This window comes from Mesoplodon densirostris, chromosome 9 (assembly GCF_025265405.1).
Source record: "Mesoplodon densirostris isolate mMesDen1 chromosome 9, mMesDen1 primary haplotype, whole genome shotgun sequence".
Lineage (NCBI taxonomy): Eukaryota > Metazoa > Chordata > Mammalia > Artiodactyla > Ziphiidae > Mesoplodon > Mesoplodon densirostris.
In genome coordinates, this window is record NC_082669.1 from 59,301,608 (window position 1) to 59,317,917 (window position 16,310).

The following is a 16,310-nucleotide window of genomic DNA, read 5'->3' on the forward strand; positions in this document are numbered from 1 at the left end:
TCCCAACCTAAGCTCAGATTTTTCTCACCTCCCACCCCCAACATACACACTTCAGATTAGGCTCTTTTACCACATTTTGGCAAAAAATATTCAGCACTTTCCAAGGGAATCTGGGATCATGAGAGAGATTTTTTTTCTGATATGGAGCAAGGAAATCTCACAATACCTCTTCATAGCATAAAAACAAATATTCCTCAAGATTGCCCCCCTTCATTGGCTTTATGCTCTTTGTATTAGTCATCTATTGCTGTATAACAAATTGCCCCCCAAACACAGCAGCTTAAAACAACAATAAGCATTATTTCACACAGGGTGTGTGGGTCAGGATGTTGGGGGCAGCTTGGCTAGGTGATTCTGGCTTGGGATCTTTCAATCAGGTTGCTATCAAGATGTTGGCCAGGGCTGCAGTGATCTGAAATCTGCTTCCAACATGGCTTTCTTACATGGCTGGAAAATTGGTACTGGCTGTTGGTAGGACGGCTTGGTTCTTCCTAAATTAACCATACGGCTGCGTATGTCCTTACAACGTGGCAGCTGGCTTCCCCTCAGAGCAAGTGATCCAAGATAGAGAGGCAGAAGCTACAACATCTTTTATGACCTATAACCTCAGAAGTCACAGGCTATCATTTCTGCAAAATTTTATTGGTAACACATGTCAGCCCTGTTCAGTGTGGGATAGGACTGCATAAGGATATGAATACCAGGAAGCAGGGATCATTGGGGGCCATCTTAAAGGCTAGCTATCACATTCATCATGCCATATAGGAAACAGAAATTCCTTGAGTAAGGTATGTAACCAATCTAGAGGTCCCTGAGAAGGGATATTCCCTATTATTTATTCTTGAATTTGCATTGTTACACATTAGACTTGTGAGATATTGTGTCAATAATTGCTACAAGTCTGATCAGCTGTGGACACAGTGAAAAAAATCTCTTTCTAGATAACTTGCATGGCTGTGCTATGCCAGGCAGTTTGTTTTTCCTGGCTCTATATTCTTTGATGTAGTCTTACCTGTTCTACTGCACAAGACCTACCACTCAGACTTAAAACAAGAGTTTAGACTCTGTTCTGAGAGGTAATTGTTGAATTATTTTAAGTAGAGGAGAGACTAGGTCATACTTGCATTCATTAGGTTCCTTCTGTTGTCTGTGTACAGGATGGGTTGGTGGTGGGGAGGGACACAGAGCAATACTGGAGGTACAGAGGCCCATTAAAAGTCTATTTCAGTGTACCTTTATCACAGATAAGGTTTTACAGCTCTCAGCACTTGCTATAATTCCCAGTTTCCCAGGGGAGGAGGGAGGGAGGGAGGGAGGAAAGAAAAAAAAGGAAAAAAAACCCAAACTCTAACTTGTAGCATTTGCTAATTTCTGTGGCATCAGTACTTCCACCATGGCCAATTTCAAACTACCAACATGATGTCACTGGGCGAGGAGTTGGGAAGAGATGTGCACAACCGGCCAGTACCACCGGGCTCCAGCATCCACTGCTACCTTCGAGCTGTTAAAGCAGAAGCAGCCAGGAGCAAGTTAGCAGGTCAGAACATGAGCCAAAGCCCTCATTCACGTGTCCAGCAAGGGGAAAGACAGGCTTCCTAGGCACCTGCTCACCCCAGAGGGGGACTGCCAGGACCTGGGGTCCCCACTATCTGCAGAAACCTCCTGGTGCTAAACTCCCCACTTGGACTGTCCAGAACACAAGATTAGCCTGAGAGTGAGGACAAGAAAAGGGACATGGGGATAGAGGCAAAAATTATTTTAAAATTTAAATGAATTATCTGGATTTATTTACTAGAAGTACCCTTTCAAACTGTTAAAGAGTGAATCTTGGAGCGAGGCCATTATATATAAAGCAGTTGAAGTATCAATAATGCCTTTTCTCTTAATGAGAAGCTGTTAACTTTTTTCTATAAAGCAAAACCCTGGAGACATGAATCTGTATTTTTTTCTATAGAGGATTTTAATGAACAAGGACCACGCAAAATCATGATTACTACATTCCTGCTAACAGGACCCAGTCATACTGGGTTTTTCATACAAAATAAGAAAAAATTTCTGTCCTGATTCACCATCTCATTTTCTTCGTCAAAATTTGCTCAAGGATTTGTTTCACATAACAGTCTGGAAAGCTGGCATATTTCCAAACAAATTAAAACAAACAAACCCAAATTTCCTGTTAATAGCAGATTTGGATATGACTGTTAGGCAGGCTATAGTTGTGCTTTTTCTCTCTGAGTTCCACAGTCCTGCAGTGAGGTTTTAAAGGGCTCTGGCATGCTATGTCACTGACAGAGAACCTTCCTGGGCTGGAGGGTGGTGAGACATCCACCAGGGACAGGGAGAATGACCTTCTCCTAGAAAGGTTACTCCAGTGTGGAGGAGGGGAAAGAAGGGGAGATAGCCCTTAGGCTAACCTATCAGTATACTTCAGGATTGAAGATACTGCTAAGCAATGAAATGGGACAGCTAATTAAGATCCCATGAGTCCTGTGGTTCTGTCACTTTGATTTACATCTCTTCTGCAAGGACCTTTCCTTTTTATTTTTCCCAGAGAAACCTGACACAAGCTCTTCAAATTCTCTCCTAAAAGAGTTACTATAGGAAATATTTTAGAGACAACTTGACTGTAAGGTTTTATGCTTTTCTATTAAAATGAAGAGGTGTGAGATCAGGAGAGGTAGAGGAGGCAAAAAGTAAAAGTGGAACTGACATACTGCACGTTTCCTCAAGATTAGTCTCAAGCTATGTATTTTTAATGGAAACACCACAAAAGCAATGATCTGACCTTCTTGTTGCATCATATTAGAAGGTGCATGGTGTTGGTTTGTTGCATTGGTGATAAATTTAATCACTTGGTTAAGGCTGTGTCTGTCAAGTTTATCCACTAATAGTTACTACTTTTCCTTCCGAAATTAGTAATTTGTGGAGCAGTATTTTGAGACAACGTAAATATCCTTTCTCATCAAACTTTCATCAACTAGTTTCAATTCTATTGATGTTTTCCCAACTCCATCTATTTTTCCATATTTATTATTTGGTATTTTATTGTAAGAAACAACTTTTCTTTCTTCCCATTTGTATCAGTAGGGATGCATGGATTTTTGCTTTATTCAATGGATTATAAGCCATTACTATTATTTATTTTGATGCTCAGATTGTCCCAGATTTGGCCAGTGGGAACCTCTTTAAGCCGGCTTCTGTGTAATTGGATAAATCCCCATCGTTCTTTGACCATTTCCTTTATGGAAGACGATGTGCTGGGCTCATCTTGTACTTTCCCTACCCCAGGAGTGAAATCAGTCTTTTCTCCAAGGAGCTCTGTGTAGGGTGTATTTTTAAAACACTGGTCTTGGATAGTGGTTGCAAGGCATCTATATTTCTCACTTCTGGTTGGTAAATCAGTCTCTTGTGAATTTGGTTAGCATGAAGAGTTTCTCTAGCATTTCAGCCACCCTCAGTGAGACTGTGCAACCAAGGGGCAGACTCCGGACTGTGGTGCATTAGTATAATCAGCTATGGGGATGGCCAGCTTGAAGCAGCTTTGGATTTCCAGTGCAACGTACAGCTCTGGCATCTAATGTCTCACCAGAGAGCCTTGGGTTCAGTGAGGAGTGCTTGTGAATGCTCTCACCAGGAGGCAGAAAACTAAGAGCTCATTCCAGGCTCCAGAAATTCTGAGGTGACTTACCTGGTAGGACTGCTTTTCCTGTTAACCTTGAGTTCTGAAGAATAAGGAAAGATCCTGCCACTTAACCATCTGAGAAATCCCAATCTCCAAGATCACAGACCGCCGAAACACTCCACTGATGAGGCAAGTCTGGCACATTTGACTTTATTTGGTGTTTTTTTTTGTGGAATGTTGAAATAGTCCAGTGAACTCCTAAGACCACTCTTAGAAATGAATGGTCCTGATGCTTCTGAGATAGTAATGCCAAGTTTTCCAATTCTGTTCCAATTGCTATTCTACAGGGCTTTCAGTGGTGCTGTGTCTTTTTCAATTTGCACATATTTGAGAAACATTTCTCGAAATATTTCAACTTAAAGCACTGACGAAATGAGGAAACAGAAACTTGTAAAAATACATCTTTTAATAAACATCAAGTACAGTGCAGTTTTATCGAGGTTTTACATTGCAGTTTACAGCAAACATATTATCTATTATAGTGTATATTTATTTACAAGTAAAGTAAGCTCAGGGTTTTTTTTTCTCCCATGGTTGGATAAACCAGATCTGGTGGATCATACTACATTTAAGCTTTTCCAAGCTTCTGTAAAAGGCCTTTAACATTAAGAGACTTGTAACAACAAAAAAAGATATCCCCCATCACAATGATAGACTGATGAATGCTCAAAAGTTATTAAAAAGAATTATAAATACTTGATTTCCTTTGATGGCTTTGAAGAACAGCTCCTGATAGCAAATCTGAAATATTAACGACAATAAGGGAAACAACTGTTTCTTTTGCCAAGTGAATCTATAATAAATACTAATTAGAGGCTACAGATTATGAAAAGAATCCAAAAGATTCTTACAGGAAAAGTTTAACATTTTATATACATGATCCCATGGACTAAAAACTGTCTAGAATATTAACGGCTGAGTCTGCTTTTAACACTGTTTATACAAAGAATGGTGGAATTCTTGACACTTTTGGACAATTTCAGTGAGAGAGGGGACAGAAATTAATTAGCAAAGAGGGAAATTAATATTAATCTCAAAATTCTACCTGCCGCTGTCTTGGAATGATCAAGACTCAGCTATATCTGAGAAGAATTAAAAGAACTGAAGGAAATCAGAAGCTATAGCTAAGAAACCATAGTTTTGCATGCTTTCAACGGATGGCAATTAAAAATTATACAACTGTATTTACTTGCTATATACATAAACTAGTGTTTGTAATTAGAAACAAAAGTACCATTTACATCCACAGAAGTACCAGAAGCATACTCAGATTTGCAAAAGAGGCACAATAATCTGTTAACCATGCAACTAGCTGTCTGTGAATTTTGTAATGGGTAATAGAACAAAATCCCCATGAACATAGTACTAATGTGTAGCAAATTACATCAAATAAACAGCTCAAATTCATAAGGGTAAACACCCAATATCCCTGAATTTCTAAGCATTCATCTCAGTGTTAACATGGTTTCCTCTAAATGTTACCCCATTAGAAGAGAGATTGTAAATATTCCTCCCTCTTTAATACATCATCATACTTTCAGAGGTGAAAAGGGAACAATTTAATCTTTACCACTTTTGCCCATCCATTCTTATGAATCTGATATCATGTTATTACAGTGTCTAGGCTAATGTAGGTGCTCTAAAGGATCCAACAAACTGAATTTCTGGGTTCTAAATATTGCTGGTATTGTACAATAAGCCTGTCTGCCAGAAAGCCATGTCTCTGGATGAAATATATCCCTAGATCAATGATTGAGAAGTGAAGACCAGCTGTCACTGAAGTCAGACTGTTCCCTAATTGTCAGATAACAGTTTGATCTTCTCTATTAAATTAAAATTTCTTAGTAGATGGGACCAGACCTCATACTTTGCATGTATCCTCTATAGCACCTAGTAAAGTATTGGGCAAAGATATATCCTCAAGGAAATAATTAGTGAGGGGGGCAGGAACTGAATCAAGGGTGAATGTGGTCATGGTGAAGTCATGCCTCACTTCACCCATCACCCAAAAGGCAGTCACCAGAATGAATCTCTGATGTTGTCACTGAAGAACAGATGCTTGTCCCCTACCACTGTCTAAAGGAGAAGTAACCACTCGGGCCTCTTTATTTCTTTCTCTTAGTCACTAAGAGATTATATGTGGGCATGAGTACCACTTGGTGGATGATATCTGGAGGAAAGTTTTTCTGCCTCAGAGGAAGCACCAATCCATCACATGGCACACTTTGACTTTAATAATACAACTTATAGAACTATTAACTTTTAAAATTATGTTAAATCTTATCCATACTAATAGATATTTTAAATGTTAGGCTTATTCTCTCTGACATTACTTAAAATACATTTTATTTTTAAACACAGGCATGAGGTAGAAGATAAGAACTCACAAAAGAAAGTCATCTTCAAAATACCGAACTCTATTCAATATATTTCGCCCCGAGAAAGAAGTAAGAAAAGTTACAGCCTAAGCTGGTAGACTGGCTACTGTTAAAATATTACCCTCACCTGAAAAAAAATTTTTAATTTGAAATTGCCCTTTTTTCCCAATTTAAAGTATTATAGCAAAAGGACAATACACAATCTGAAATACTCATAAGGATCGCTTATAAGAGCTTCTCTTAGCAATCATTTTTTACTATGTTGCTCTAAATCACCTCAATTGAGACACAGGTCCTTTCCACCGAAATAACTGGTCAGATATCAACCTGGAGGTTAAAAATCCTTCTAGCATAAGAAGATAAAAGGAATGATTCATATTTAAATATTGTACTTTTCATAAAAACTAGCAGCACTTCATCTTACTAAGACATACTAATTTGCCTTCACTGACTGATCAAAGGAAAAGGTATATAGGTCCAAAATAGCTCCTTGCACAAGGGAAATGTGAGGCTACAAGTTTTCTTTAGCAACTATTTCCCCACTAGGTGGTGTGTGAAACTACTGGAATGTCGATTTCTATGGCAGAGAGGCGGGAGCGTGCTGAATAGGGCTGTGAATATGTATGCATACTGGGAGGATGGGAGTACAGCGGTTGCCAGAAAGGAGAAGGCAAAGATTTGCATGCACAGTACCAAATAAACAGTAGAAGGGAAGTAGTAAACAAGCCCCCAGCACTAGCAATAGTGACATACACTGCATAGTCAAACATAAAGACTGGCTCGAACTTCCTGTTCAGATGGATGTTATAAAAGATGACCCAGATGGATGGGGAGAGGCTCACAGTACCTGCCAGGAAAAACAGCAGCCCGGCCACCAGATGGCAGCCGGCACTATTGACCAGACACTTGGCCAGTTTGATGTTGGGCACCGAGGACCTGAAGGCGGTGTTACACATTCCAATCAGGCAGAGCAGCAGGGCCCCCGTTGCAATCAGGATGCTGAGGGGCAGGGCAAACTGGAGGACCCGCAGGTCCAGCTGGTCAACTGATGAGTACCAAGTAGTGTCATACATCAGGCAGTCATTGCCCCCGTCGTATCGGGCACACTTCACCCACAGGCCTGTGTAAACAGTCAGGTTCTTCTCATTTCTGTTGAATGTGATCAGTCGTAATTTTCTCCAGTTGGGAAGCAGAGTCCCCGCAAAGAGGCCTGCTACCGAGGCGATTCCACACAGGAAGGAGAGGACCGTGGCTGCATGGACATCCCGACAGCCCATGGCAGGCAGGCTTGTGCAGTACTGCCAGTCAGACTAGGGGGTGACACACAAGAGGACAAATCATGAGGGGACAATAGGAGAGCATGGTGCTGACTGGAAACACAAACCAATGACATCAATGCAAACAGGGAAATTCTGTCCCTTGTCTCATCTCCATGTACCATATGAATGTATATAAGCACACATGCATGTGACCTCAGAGCACAGCTGCACACACACACGATTGCTTACTACTGCCTGGGTCATACAACAACTAAAGTCTTCACACATGAGTGTTTTTCTACACAGTGAATCAGAGGAACAACCAAAATAATTTCAGATTCTCTTAACATCACATCAGGAATTCTCTCGGTTGTCCAAAATCACTCATTCAACAACCACATATCAAGCACTTTGATGTGTCAGACACTCAAATATACAGGGTCAAACACTCATCAACCGTCAACTACAAACAACACAACTTCGGCTTCAAATGCTCACGCAAATGTAAAATGAGACCAGCATAAAAGACAAAGGCGTAGGGAAAGAAGCACTACAGGGCAGCAGAGTGGTTGAGGGCAGACTCTGAGCCAGACTGCTTGGGTTCCAATCCCCAATTACTCACTTACTAGCCAAGTGACCAAAGTCACCTTGGGTCAACAACAATACTTCAGTGTGCCTCATTTTCCTCATCTGTAAAATGGGAAAATTAATTGTGCCTACCTCACAGGGTTTTCTAAGTATTCAATGAGTTAATATAATGTCAAATGCTTAAAGTTACATCTGGCGCCTTCTAAGTGTGATACAAGCGTTAACTACTTCTTAGCACTCAGTGATCAGCTCAGTGCTTGGCATTCTGGAGCAGTTCAAAGAACATCTGTTGAATAAACGTTAAATTAAAAAAAAGCAAACATCTCATTCCTATATACCAGGCATACCAGAAAATCACAAAACGTAAATAGACTCCTCTCCAATGAGACTCAAACGAAAAAGAGAGAACAACGGTCCCTGAAATTATTCTACTCATCTACTTCCTGACTGCTTCAAGATGACGGGCATGCATTTCAGGTTATTAAACTATTGGTTATTGGTTATTATACTAATATACTATGATTGGTTAGTCTACTATTACTGCTCATATAAGATGAACACAAAGATTTCTGAAGTAATGACAACCTATCTCTATTAATGCTGTTATAAGAAAAAAGAAAAAAAGTAGCCAGGCCTTTCATCTCAAATTAAAAGGCTATGTTCTTTTTCTGTATATGACAAATTATAAGAACCAGTATATTATTCAGCTTTATTTCTTCAAGAGTTTGAAACTCACTCTCCAAACACCACTCAAATGTATTTTCTCTGCCTTCCATCATGCCTCCTATGAGACAACAGAACAGACTATTTTACTTTACTACATATATAATGCAATCACATGAACTAGGAATAATTTTACTAGCAGAAAACATAGACATATGTGTACATACCTATACACACACACACATATATAAGCGTACAATATAAAAATCAGAGTTTAAGCACAAGTGACCATTTTTTAAAGTCCTCAAGTTAAGCATAACTAGTTCTAAGTTTCTCTGTTCTTAGTTTACTACTTGTTTATCATGTTGTCTTCTATCAATATTACCAAAAGTAGCAATTGTTTAAGAAAATGTTATGGATGAAAATACTTCAAATAAAGGAATTATGGTACTAATTTATTTTTTTCCTGCAAATTTTAAATGCTTAATTTTAGCAACCAACCAATCACTTTAGTCCAACAATGGAAACTCTGGTGCAAGTTTGAGGATGTTTACCCTGGAAAATGCCACTACTGTTGTCAGTCTCTAGAATCCAGCTTCCTGTTAGTTTCTGCTCATTCGCCTGTCCCCCTAGTATACTGTAAGTAACTTGCACAGTGCCTGGCACAAGAGTCATTTTAGGAATATTTGAATAAATAAATACTGGGCCCCGACCCAAGGCCACAGCAACGCACAAAGGTAGGCTATTAATGACATAGAACTGGACAAGGAAGTAGCCATTACTAAGCAAGCATTCATTCAACAGGTATTTACTGAGTGTCTAGCACATGCAAAACACTCTGTTAAGCCCTAGAGGGACACTGAGGCCATTAAGATCTGGACCTTGCCCCAGTGTGTTAACAGTCAGACTGAGGGAAAGAATATGCTGTTTTATAAGAACTCAAAATGCTGATAATGAAAGAGATGTCTGATTATTACATATCAAGTGATTATTGTTAGGTATTAAGCAAAGTGACCCAATAAGATACCTGTTCATAAAAATGTATCATTCAGTGTTAGAGAAAAACTGAGCAATGAAGGAGAATGAAGATTTAATCAATGTTGTGAAGACGTAAGAAAAAGGTTCCCCCAGTTTCTTTCAAAGCTTCAGAACTCCTTCAGATAACCCATGCAAAGTCCTAACCCAATCACAATTCCTTCCTGCTTTCAGAGGTAGAGGACAAATACTTGGAGTATCAATGTAATTGAGATTTCTTCAATCAAGCTGCCCTGTACCCCTGATTCCTACAACACAAATGGAATGAGAAAAAAGATCAGTATGAATTATTTTGTTATTGATAAATAAATTTCTGTATTCTTAGCCTACAGACTATCAAATGACACTAATAAACAGAGGTGGGTCAATAGTCAATATCTATTTCACTATCAAGTATGTTCAAATTTATCCTGCATCAAATCAATACAAGTGTTATATCAGTCCCCTGAATTTGTGTCTGCTGAAGTATTCTTAGCTCAGATCCTAGAGACTAACTAACAGTCCTATTTTAGAGAGCCAACAAGTATACCATGGCATTTTTCAGAAGGGAAATACTATTAACCTCTATTTAACTAAATTTCAGTCTCAGTGCTGGAATTAATGTCCTTGCTCTTTGTAACGTTCTTTGGCTGCTTTACTTTTTTTTTTTTTTTTTGCGGTACGCGGGCATCTCACTGTTGTGGCCTCTCCCGTTGCGGAGCACAGGCTCCGGACGCGCAGGCTCAGCGACCATGGCTCATGGGCCTAGCCGCTCCGTGGCATGTGGGATCTTCCCGGACCGGGGCACAAACCCGTGTCCCCTGCATCGGCAGGCGGACTCTCAACCACTGTGCCACCAGGGAAGCCCAGCTGCTTTACTTTTTATACCCTGTTCTTAACTCCACATATGTATGATTTGATGGTAAGTAGTATATCTCACTAGAGGGATGACCTAACAATTTTATAGGGATAGTTGGGAAAAGGAATATGTTTAGTGATTTAAAACTGAAAGATAATGCTGACTCTTAGAGCTATACCAATTAATTTTGAATCTGGTATAATTTTTTCAAATGCAAATCTGATCATTTCACTACATTTCTTACCATTCAATAGCTTCCTATTGAATAGCTTCCTCAGAATAAAGTTTTAAATCTTTCCCATAGTTTCCAAAGTTTTAAATCCCACCATTTGGTTCCTGCCAGATTCTCAATCTCCTTATTGTGTCATTCTCCCACCTTACATATTACAGTCTATGAAGCCATACTGCTTTTCCTTTAACTTCTCAAATTTTGTTTTTCAATTTGGCTAAGGGCTTTTTCTCATGCTGTTTTTCCTCCTAGAACTTTCTTAATCCCATCCTATTCTTTGCTTAGCTAACTTGTACTCATTTTTCTGGTTTCCAGGGAGTCTGACCCTAAACCCCCCCTCTCTTCCCCCACCCTTCACCTTCCCCCTGCCCCTAGTTACACGCTCTGGCTGCACCTTCGCACTTTTTCTTTGGTAGCAGTGATTATGCTTATATTCCCTGTTCAGTGTTTATCTTTCTCACCAGACTGTAAATTTCAGGAGGACAGAGAGCCTTCTGTTTTATTCACTGTGTCCAACACTGGCACACAGAAGGCACTCAATTATTTGTTGAATGAATGAACAAACAAATGGAAGGTCCATGTGAGTATGGTCAGGACACAGAAAGTTAATAATTTGCTCTAGGATCAGTTCCACTCATTTCATTCATTCATACTCTGTTTTGAAGCCTTCAAACTGCTTCTAGAATGCGCCCCTGCTTTCCATTCTTTATTGGCCAAAGCTTCTCATTTTTAAAAGTTAAGTTCATTTTCTTCCCCCAGAAACTTCCCAAGAAAGATGAGGCCATTCCCAGGTATTTATATACAGCCTATGCTTGTAGAAACACATATCTAAGTTTGGCGACACTGGTTAACTTCCACAGTGGTTAGAGATTCGATCAATTATGGCTCTGTTGATTCTCGTGTTTTCAAATTAACAGGTATGTTACATATGGGATTCGCCCCTTGCCATTAAGACTGGTTCATATATCAAATTAATGCTTGCTTATCAAAGTTAAACAATTTATTATATTTTTATTTATATTTCCTCTTTAAAATATTTCTCCCAGTGAGGAAAAAAACATCTTTTTGCCATATGAAAACCCCTTATTAGCGACTGCAGCAAATGTGCAAGGCTAAGAACACAGTTTAACAATCTGAGGAGCACCCATGAACACTAGCTGGCTGACAGTCTTGAGCTGGGTTGTATATACAGATGTGTCGGCTTGCTGTTTCCATCTGGGAGGCAGCTTGGTATTGTAACCCAGGCAACTCAAGACTCATATGCCAGTCATAAACTACCATTTTCAAACTGGGTAAGTCACCTATGTCCTCTGCATCTCAAATTTCTCAAATGTCCCCCAAGGTAGCTGTGAGATCATAAATAGTAAAGCCCTTTGTAAAGCAGAATAGGGTCAGGAATTTAAGTCTGTAATGATTATTGTAGGTTTATCTGAGAGCCTTCTCTTTGAGAGTAGTTACTGACCAAATCAGACAAGAACTCTGTTCAAAACACCCACTTCACATTTGTCATCTAACTGTTCCACAATGACTTGCAGAGAAGTAGATGGATAAATTTTTGTACACAATTAAAGGTTATCAAAGATATTTCAAATAAAAATATTTTCAAAAGAATATCTTTCCTGTGGTTTGGAATAGAGTTCAAAGAAGTTTGGAGCAGGAATAGTGGCTAAGAGCTTAAAGAATTACCAGATCCATTGTTGTATTTTTTCAGGAACAATTCTAAGGAATAGCTACATAAGAACACATCTGTAACAGCAGCTACATTAATCCTTGGTAGTAACACTAGCAGTCCTTTCTACCGTAATTTGGGTTTTCTTAGAAACTGTAGATCATCAACATAACACTTGCAATGGAGGTCTGTCCTATAACTTTATTTTGTTAAACAAGAGAAAAAAGTGTCATCTGATATATGGTAGCAAAAGGAAGAGATATAATCAAGGAATGTACTTACTCTTTGAGGTACTTGATAGTTCTAAAACAACTTTAATCAACTTAGAAGAAATATATGCACATCTGAACACACAGCACAGATGATGTGGACCTAAAGAAATAGGAAAAGTACTTCAGATTAATATGGTACTAGTTTAAAAACTCAATTTGAATTCACAGGGCATTAGGAGAAATAATTAGCAATCATCTGCAATCAATGAAATCTTAAACCAAAAAAGGTGGTCAGGGCTTCCCTGGTGGTGCAGTGGTAGAGAGGCCGCCTGCCGACGCAGGGGACACGGGTTCGTGCCCCGGTCTGGGAAGATCCCACGTGCCGCGGAGCGGCTGGGCCCGTGAGCCATGGCCGCTGAGCCTGCACGTCCGGAGCCTGTGCTCCGCAACACGAGAGGCCACAACAGTCAAAGGCCCGCATACCGCAAAAAAAAAAAGGTGGTCAATGGGTTAAAAAAAAAAAAAGGCAGTTTTTTCTTAAATTCACACAATATCTATATGTGAGATACAGAAGAAAAAATTAACCCTCATTTTGTGATTCAAGAAGATAGGAAAAATAAGGATAAAAGTCACTTTACTGTCCTGGAAATAGATGATCAATATTTAATGAATTTTTTAGATACTTTCATGACTATAGTGAAAGAATGGAGGGCCGATGAAACACTCTGTGATTAGTTGTCTTGGCATAAAAGACATTCATGATGTTTCTTTTATACCTTTTAAAAGGATACTTTTAAAAGGATACTGACAACAAAACTAGTCCAAGCTGATTTGCACTATGCCTCCTAAAATTTGCATCTAGAATGTTTTTTTGAGTTTATAGCTCCACCAATAGCTCAACCTGCCATTTAAACGTTTCCATATATCTTTCTTAAGCATCAACAACTTCCTCTTCAAATACTATTTACCTCAAATAGGAGGATGAGAAGGAAAACTTGTAAACACCTGAAAACTTCCTGGGTTAAGGCTGTATCACTAGCCCTACTACGATCATTAAGTAGAATGATGTTCCCAACAGTCTGCACAGAAGTGATTTCAATCAGGTGTTTTTTTGCTTTTGTTTTTGTTTTTCTCTTTTCCAGATGTATGTCTGGGTTGGTTTCAAGCACAACTGCTCACTCCAAAGTTAAGTGAAATCATTTTTACAATAGAAAATACACAACAGGATCTCTGAGCAATCATTTTTTTTAAATTAATTAATTTATTTATTCATTTATTTTTGGCTGTGGTGGGTCTTCGTTTCTGTGCGAGGGCTTTCTCTAGTTGCGGCGAGCGGGGGCCCCTCTTCATCGCGGTGCGCGGGCCTCTCACTGTTGTGGCCTCTCTTGTTGCGGAGCACAGGCTCCAGACGCGCAGGCTCAGTAGTTGTGGCTCCCGGGCCTAGTTGCTCCGCGGCATGTGGGATCGTCCCAGACCAGGGCTCGAACCCGTGTCCCCTGCATTGGCAGACAGATCCTCAACCACTGCGCCACCAGGGAAGCCCTCTGAGCAGTCTTTTTTTTTTTTTTTTTTTTGCGGTACGCGGGCCTCTCACTGTTGTGGCCTCTCCCGTTGTGGAGCACAGGCTCCGGACGCGCAGGCTCAGCGGCCATGGCTCGCGGGCCCAGCCGCTCCGCGGCACGTGGGATCTTCCCGGACCGGGGCACGAACCCGTGTCCCCTGCATCGGCAGGCGGACTCTCAACCACTGCGCCACCAGGGAAGCCCTCTGAGCAATCATTTTTAAGTGGGGTCACCAAGTCTGGCTTTCTAATGTCGTGACTAGCCTCTTGCAAAGCCTGTAACACAGAACTTGGGCTTCAGAGGAAAGCAAATCAAGCTTCCAAAGAAGCCTCCCCTCCCCCCCCCCCCACCCTCCTCTCACTCCCTTTGAGCTGTGTCCTCAGGAGCACCAGAGGGAGCAGAAAAAAGGAGGGGGAAAAAAAAAAAGAGCTTTCCAGGTTAGAACCAATGGAAAGAGACCACAACAGTGACTATGAACGCTCTCAGAAAAACCCATCTCTGAAACACTAGTGGGTTGAACAGTGAGCAGGTCATCATTACACAACCAGCATGAGCTGCTGATTCAAAAATAGCAACCTGCAGCTCCACACCGAACACCCGGCCAGGCAAGCCCCAAGCCCCTGGCTGCCCCGACCAGACACCTAGACATTTTCATACTCCTGAGTCCAAAATAATTTTTTAGAACTCTACCAAATACCTCCTCACTCAGTGGTCACGTCCGCAAATGTGGTCAGCATTTTTCAAGGCTAAATGACTCCCGTCGTTTAAGCAACCTTACACAAAATCCTCAACTACTTATGCAAAAGACCCAGAAATTGTAACATTCTTGACCAGACCTACCTGTTTCTCACATCCAGAGCATTTTACTCGCCCACACTGAGGAACCTCTTAGAGCGTCTCCCTCTCCGCGTCCCAGGAAGTGCGTTCCCAGTGAGCCACACCGGAGGCTTCTGGGACTCGTAGTCAGGTTCCCTAAATCAGAACGTCCTGGATGACTGGAAGACTACAATTCCCAAAATCCACTGGGCCGGCAGTCCCAGGCAATATCCTGGGACCACCTCCCGCCCTCTGCTCCGCTTCCCACCTCCACCATTCCTCTAGCACCTTCAGTTCCGTCCAGATTTGAGTTATAGGTCTAAAAAACAGTTAAAGGAAACAAAACTAAAAATAGTTTTGAGTTGGGTACCCAAGTAAATATTTCCCACTAAATGATTTATTTACCACTTTCAGTGGGAAAGGGGGAGGGAGGGTCAGAGTGTTTTTTTGTTTTTATATCATTTTTTTTTTCCACCTGCTGTTTCTCAAGTAACTTTAATTCAAAACAATCAATATGCCATTGAGGCATATTTGGAGGTGGCCTGCCCTGGGCAGATGCTGAAGTGTCATGATCATACATACACATAAATGGAGATAAAGTAAATGTGGCAAATATTGATAATCGTTAAATCTAGAGAGAGTAAGTATATGGGTGTTCATTATACTATTCAAATTCTCTGTACCTTTGAACATTTTCAAAATAAAAAGTTTGAGAAAAGGTATCATAGTTTTAAATGAAAGTAAAGGATGGCATCCATCCCTATCTGTCAGAAGCCATCCTGGAGCCATTGCACCATGACAAAGTCATGAGCAACGGAAGGCATACCGCACTTTTAAAAAATAAAAAAGGGGGAGATGTCGGAAGCCATCCTGGAGCCATTGCACCATGACAAAGTCATGAGTAATGGAAGGCGAAACTGCAAGGCAGCGCCGTGCCAGGAAGGTGGACTACAGCTCCGTTGTTATGTTTTATGATAATAAATTTACATACAGGGGCAATTTTGGGGGGATGTTGCTCCACGTGAAAGAAAAATTCCTCTAGGACTCCCCCTCCTGAAACTACCACAGAAAGGGAAGTACCCACTAAACCCCCGGGGAAATAGGTAAAGAATTAAGAGCCTGGAACTAAGGGGATGTTTTTATGAAAAACACTCTCTAGTATGGAGTTATGGCCATGGGCCGGAGTTCCTGATGACGACATAGGAGATTTATGGTTCTATTATAAAGGAAGATTAATTATAGAAAAACAAATGACTAGAGCAGAATTCGTTGCCAGGATAGGGAGAAAACACTGTCTCAGTTAAAGGAAACAACGAGAAAGAGCATGCAGGTACATTGTAAATATTTTCATGGAACCATTGTAAAAGGTTGCTCATGCA

General features: G+C 40.5%; 1 protein-coding gene across 1 annotated transcript; it reads right to left on the reverse strand.

The window, feature by feature from the left end:
• Positions 1 to 4,089: 4,089 nt before the first annotated feature.
• CLDN12 (claudin 12) lies at positions 4,090 to 7,367 on the reverse strand. Its single transcript, XM_060107782.1, has one exon. The coding sequence runs from the start codon at positions 7,335 to 7,337 to the stop codon at positions 6,603 to 6,605; it is 735 nt and encodes a 244-aa protein (XP_059963765.1). The 5' UTR covers positions 7,338 to 7,367; the 3' UTR covers positions 4,090 to 6,602.
• Between the last annotated feature and the right edge of the window lie 8,943 nt (positions 7,368 to 16,310).

What these genes read in the sequence shown, in the direction of transcription:
- CLDN12 (XM_060107782.1), bottom strand. Translation starts at nt 7,337, where the DNA reads ATGGGCTGTCGGGATGTCCATGCAGCCACGGTCCTCTCCTTCCTGTGT.